This window comes from Monoraphidium neglectum (assembly GCF_000611645.1).
Source record: "Monoraphidium neglectum strain SAG 48.87 unplaced genomic scaffold scaffold03773, whole genome shotgun sequence".
In the NCBI taxonomy this organism is placed as follows: Eukaryota; Viridiplantae; Chlorophyta; class Chlorophyceae; order Sphaeropleales; family Selenastraceae; genus Monoraphidium; species Monoraphidium neglectum.
The window spans coordinates 1-5,663 of NW_014009856.1; the positions used below are offsets into that span (position 1 = coordinate 1).

The 5,663-nt window shown below is 65.7% G+C and overlaps 2 protein-coding genes across 2 annotated transcripts; one reads left to right on the forward strand and one right to left on the reverse strand.

Annotated features, from left to right (window-relative positions):
- Window positions 1–67: 67 nt before the first annotated feature.
- Window positions 68–3,174, reverse strand: MNEG_13357 (hypothetical protein; the record flags this gene model as incomplete). The annotated part of the gene is made up of 5 exons (XM_014038170.1): window positions 68–639; window positions 845–1,172; window positions 1,546–1,631; window positions 1,980–2,444; window positions 2,992–3,174. Coding segments are annotated over 5 exons (1,634 nt in total), but the record flags the coding sequence as incomplete, so codon positions are not given.
- Window positions 3,175–4,244: 1,070 nt separating this feature from the next.
- MNEG_13358 (hypothetical protein) lies at window positions 4,245–4,408 on the forward strand (the record flags this gene model as incomplete). Its single annotated transcript, XM_014038171.1, has 1 exon — window positions 4,245–4,408. A coding segment is annotated over one exon (164 nt), but the record flags the coding sequence as incomplete, so codon positions are not given.
- Window positions 4,409–5,663: the final 1,255 nt, after the last annotated feature.

Sequence of the window (5,663 nt, forward strand, 5' to 3'; positions counted from 1 at the left end):
TCCTCCTCCTCCTCCTCCTCCTCCGTCGTCCCCGCCCCCATGGCCCGCGTCCGAAGATTCCGCTGACTCAGCAGCAGCGGCAGAGGAGGACAGCAGGAAGTGCAGCGCGTGGCCTAGCTCGTGACACAGCTCCCACAGCCCCAGAGCCAGCCCGGGCCCGCCCAGGCGCCCGCCGCTCTGCAGGCCGACAGCGACGGCCGGCGCGGCCGACGAGGGGCCGCCGCACGGCCAGCCCCGCTCCTCCGCCCCCTTGCTGCCGCTGCTGCTGCTGTTGGAGTCGCTGGTGCTTGCGCCGCCGCCGCCGCCGCCGCCATGCAGCAGGAGGCGCGTGCCATACCCTGAGGAGGGGTCCAAATAGAGCGTCCCCAGCAGCCGCCCTTCGCCACATCCCGCAACGCCACCATGTTCATCAGAGGCGCCCGCGCCCTGGAAAGCTGTCAGCGCCTGCGCTTCCCGCAGCTCGTACACGCCCACGCCCGCCGTCCAGACCTCCCCGGGCGCGGGCAGGCGCTCGTCGAGCGACAGGCCGAATCCGGCGCGCAGGAGGGCGCCGGCGCCCGCCATGGCGCCGGCCAGGGTTAGGAAGGGCTCAAGGGCTGTCGCGTCCTCGGGGGAGAGCCCAGCTGCCGAGGCGCGGTCCTGAGAAGAGATGCAGCGCCGAGCGGGACGCTTGCGGCCGGTCAATACTCATAACATTGCGATGCTGGTGGGGGATGTCGTTGGGCTGCTGCGCTGATCCCCTGTGGAGTGCAGGCCGGATGGAACTCGCAGGACCCACCCCGCTCATCCCCAGAAACTTGGGTGCCAACTGCGTCAACCCTTGCCAATCCCAGCACCCCCATACCTGTGCAAGAGCATACTCCAGATCCCAGGGCTCCAGATCACACGTGCCACCATCTCTCAGACCGCTCCCAAGATCCCCCAATTCATCAGCGCCATCAGCCGACCCCTCGCCTGCCGCTCCGCGGCCCGACTGCTGCGTCGCAGCGGCGGCCCGTGCACCGCCGGACCCGCCGCCCCGCCACCACTCGTTGGCGATCTGCAGGCACCGCCGTGCAGCCGCGGGCCGCTGCGCCGCTGCGATCTCCTCTAGCGCCGCCATTGTCGCGTCGGGGCAGCCCGTAGGGCCGTCCTGCAGCGCCCAGTCGGCGAAGCACTCGCGGCCGTGGCACCTGCAGGGGCAAGACCCAGGGCTTGGGGTTTTGGATATCCCGGCACTCTGAGCCGCATCGACGCAAGGCCCGCAGTCGGTGCCCGGGCCCCTTCCAACATGCACACACACGCACGCGCGCGTGCACCCGCGCACATGCGCCCGCGCGCGCGCACACACACACACACACACACACACACACACACACACACACACACACAGTCACGCATGCACAAACAAGATACCTGCAAGCGTCTGGACCAGAGCCGCATGCGGCAGTTGCCAGTGCAGCCGTAGGCAGCTGTTTGAGGACAATCTGGTCACCACATTTCGCAAGAACACGCCAGGCCCATCTTCGAGGCCTGTCCTTGCACACCTTGCCACCCTCTGGTCACCTGGCCAGCTTGCGCCTCAGCTCCCCCAGCTCCCCCCAGGCCAGCAGGGCGGAGTCCAGCCGCTGCAGCACACCCGCGTCGTACACCTGGCAGTAGGGCAGTCAACAACGGCAGTCAGACAGTCACAACAGCGGCAGTGCGCCACGAGCAGGTGGAGGGTGACGGTGCAGGGGCCAGGGTTGCAGGGGGAGTGGTGAGGCGCGAGATCCTTGATCTGAAATCCTTTGCGTTGTATAGCGACAGCGGGCGCATGCTATATAGCAAGCAAGGCGTTATGATCCAGGGGCATTGAGGGACCTTCGGGTCAACACAGCACGGCCGCCGGCTTGCAACAGGACGCAGATTCAGGGCGGCTTCCGAGGGCATCGACCCTCCGCTCGGATCCTGTAGTATGCTGCTGACGATTTTGAAATGCGGATGGTTTGGATGCTCACCTGCCGCCGCGTGTCGGCATCAGGGTGCCCCTCCAGCACCGCGCGCACCAGCTCCACCGTCAGCCGCAGGTCGCCGCCGCCCCCGCCCTCTGCACTGCCCACCGCTGCGTTCCCTGCACCTACGTGCGAAGAGCCACGATTGCTTGCGCTCTCCTCCTTGTCCCGATGATACTGCTGCTGGTGATGCTGCTGCTGCTGCTGCTGCTGCTGCTGCTGCTGCTGCTGCTGCTGCTGCTGCTGCTGCTGCTGCTGCTGCTGCTGCTCCCGCGCACTGCTGCCCCCCCAAAACCCCGGTCCCAGCGGCTCCAGCAGGTGGCGCAGCCCCTCAAAGTCAATCTGAACGGCCGGCGCCAGCTCCCGCGCGCCCAGCCCCCGCGCAAGCTGTGCCGCGGCGGCCCGCTCTTGCGCGCCCGCCGACGCCTCCAGCAGCAGCTGGTCTTCACGCGGCAGGCCGGGGGGCGGGTCCTGCACAGGTTGCATGAGTAGAGCGCAGCGGGCAGGGCGTGGGGTCGCATACTCTTTGCATATCGACGACCCGCCTCCTTGGCAGAAGGCTGCCGTGTGCTAGGTGGAGCCGCCGCCGAGCTGTGACTGTTCGCGGCTTGGCCCTGCACGTCCGGACGCATCGTGACGGTAGTGTCCGTTCCCGTGTCCCCCTCAAGCATCTCTCTCGTCTGGGGCCTCTGCTCCAGGGGTGCGCACCCCCCCCTTTATAACACCCCAATGCCCAGGTCCCACCATCGCACACCTGGAGATGCAGCCCTTGCATCCGCATGTGGCGCCTCAGCCGCCGCCCCGCCGCCAGCGCGTCCCGCAGCGCGGCGGGCGCGCGGTTCGGCGGCGCCTCCTGCTGCCCCGCGGTCCGCGCCCCGCCCCGTCGCGGTGAGAGCAGCCGCCCCATGCCCAACTGCAAGAATGCCTCATCCAAGCTGAGAGGCAACCGCCACGCCGCTCGTCGCTGCGGCGCAGCGGCGCCCTCGCCGCCACCGCCCCTGCCCGCGTCGTCGCCGACCCGGCCGTCAAGTGTAAGCAGCGCCTGCTGCAGGTGGCCATATAGCGCCTCATCACAGCACACCGCGCGCTCCAGCTGGCGCGTCTCGAGGAAAGCCGCAGCGGCCGCGCGGCGCAGGGGCGCGGCCGCCGACGCCTCGAGCAGCAGCGAGAGCAGCGCCGCAGCCTGCTGAATGCCGCCCATTAGGGAGCCCAGGGATGCGACGAACTGCAGGGCGGCAGCGGGGTCGCTGCTGCTGCCTTCGTTTTGCAGCGCCTGCTCGCGCAGCGCCTGCCAGCTTAACAGCAGCGGTGGCTGCCAGCGCTGCCGCCATGCGGCCTCGAGCGATGCGGGCGAAGAAAGCTCGGGCAGGCCGAGGAGGCCGCCATTTGAGGGGGAAGCGTCCAGCTGCGTATCCTGGCACGTGCCTGCTGCCTTGTCTGCCTCAGCGATGGGACCTTCTGGTGGCGCAGCAGCTGCCGCGCCTGCGCCCCAGGGCAGCGCTGCGACGCGAAGCGCGGGTCGGCAGCATTGGCGGCAGCACTGGCAGGGACGGGGCACGGCGACTCGGTTGCCATGCACGCCGGCTGCGGGCCGTGACCGGCTACGCTGCTGCTGGATGTGCCGTAACCGTGTATGTATTTTGTCAGCTGGCACGTGCATGAATTCTCGTGGTGGGTACCAGATCTACCGATCTGACGCTTTACACGGGTCTCCTGCATGAAATATCGAGGAAATCAAGAGTTCTGCAAATCAGGGTGCGGTACATGCCGTCTTACTAGAGCAGCTGGCATGCTCACCCGAATTGACCGATGAATACTGTATCAGCATGGGAGTGGGCAGGCAGCAACAGCATGTTGGCGCTGCAGCCAGTGAGCGTCACTCCGTTTTTCGCACTGTTGTTGCGTCGTCAAACCACTGTGCCCTAACTTCAGCGTACTTGCATGGCTGTGTATGCACCCGTTTCAAGCACTGACGATGTCAGACGCCGACCTCACCAGCTGTCACGCAATGCATGATCTGCGGCGCTTTAATGCTGCATCCAAGCGCACTCTTGCGAGTTGTCCTGCAAATTTCTTGCACTTCACCCTAGCCTCTGCACCACAAGCATAACTGGATCAGCCATTCACAGTGCGTCCTTGCACCACCAACCCCTCCCGAAATGCGTGCAGTACGCCTCGCTCTTGATTCTGGCCTGCGCGCTCGGGCCCTTGGGCGGATGCGCTGCTTGCCTTGAGTGCGTTTGCACTGCCCGCCTCGCCATGCACATGGCAATGCCTGTAAACAGCCTCCAGTCACTGGCGCAGCAGCAGCAGCAGCAGCAGCAGCAGCAGCAGCAGCAGCAGCAGCAGCAGCAGCAGCAGCAGCAGCAGCAGCAGCACAAGCGCTATGTGTGGTCATCACTTGTACATCAGCAGCCCGCCTGCAGGGGGGATTGGTGGGCTTTTCCTCGCCATCCAGCTTAAGCCGCTTGCCGCAGGTACTACAGTGTCAGAATCTTCTGGACAGGCACGTGGCTGGAAATATTAACAAGCCGGCCGACCAAGCTGGGGGTGGGTGACAAGTGCGGGCGCCTAGGCTTCAAGGCACTGCTACAGCAAGAGCATCCCAGCCTGGGCTGCGCGCGGACCTTCCACCGCCAGGACGCGCTGAGGTGTGCAAGTGGTTGTCTCTGTCAGGCTTGCCCGATCAACATCGACCCCTTCGACGAGGCTTCGAGCCCAAGTCAGAGCAGCAGTCCAGGCTCACGCTGGTTGCATCGCCGCCTGCCTGGACTCACCCTGCAGTGCGCGGTGCATGGTGCTGGTCAAGTCCGTTGCCGTGCTAATGTGATCATAAGCTGCATTTGAATTGTTTTTCTTACTATTTTCAGCACTTGGGGCTCACGCTTACGGCGCGAATTTCATAATTTGATCTGCGCGCCACGACCACTTGGGCCACCGCAAGCCCGAGAGCGTCTCTTTGGCTTGTGAAACACCCGGGATTACGCGTTCGCCGACCCGGATGGCGCCAGGGATGCCTTCGACGGCGCCACTGCCAGCGATGCAGCGCCGCACCGCTTCACCTTCAGCTGAGATGGGCCGCCTGCTGCTGTGAGTCAAGAGACAGCATGAGGGTGCTGCCACCACATGTGTTCTGCAGGCACATGCACAGCCACAACAAAGGCATGGGGTGTTGATTGGGTTTGCACGCAGTGTGTCTCCACTGTTTTCGTTGCCCTCATGCTACGCGTTGCCTCGTGCTGTTATTCTGATGCTTTGTGCCTGCCTGAGGCACAAAGATTTGCACACAGCCTGCACAGTTGACAGACAAACAGACACACACACAGCGCATCACGCGCGCGCGCACACACACACACACACACACACACACACACACACACACACAAACACACACAAGAGCAGGCACACATAAACAACACTCAACGCACGCACGCACACCCGTGCATGTCATGCGCCCCGCAGCGCCGGCTGGACGATGCTGGCGGAGAGCTGCGATGACTGCGCCGTGCCGCTGATGCGGGACACACACGGCGCGGGGGACGAGCTGTGCGTCTCGTGCGGGCGCGTGTTCAGGGGCGGCGAGCCGTTGCATGCGGCCGACGGCGGCGCCGACAGCAGCGGCGGCGCGGCGCAGCAGGAGCCGCGGCAGGGCGGCGGGGGAAGCGGCGGGGCTGCAGCCGCTGCCCCGCC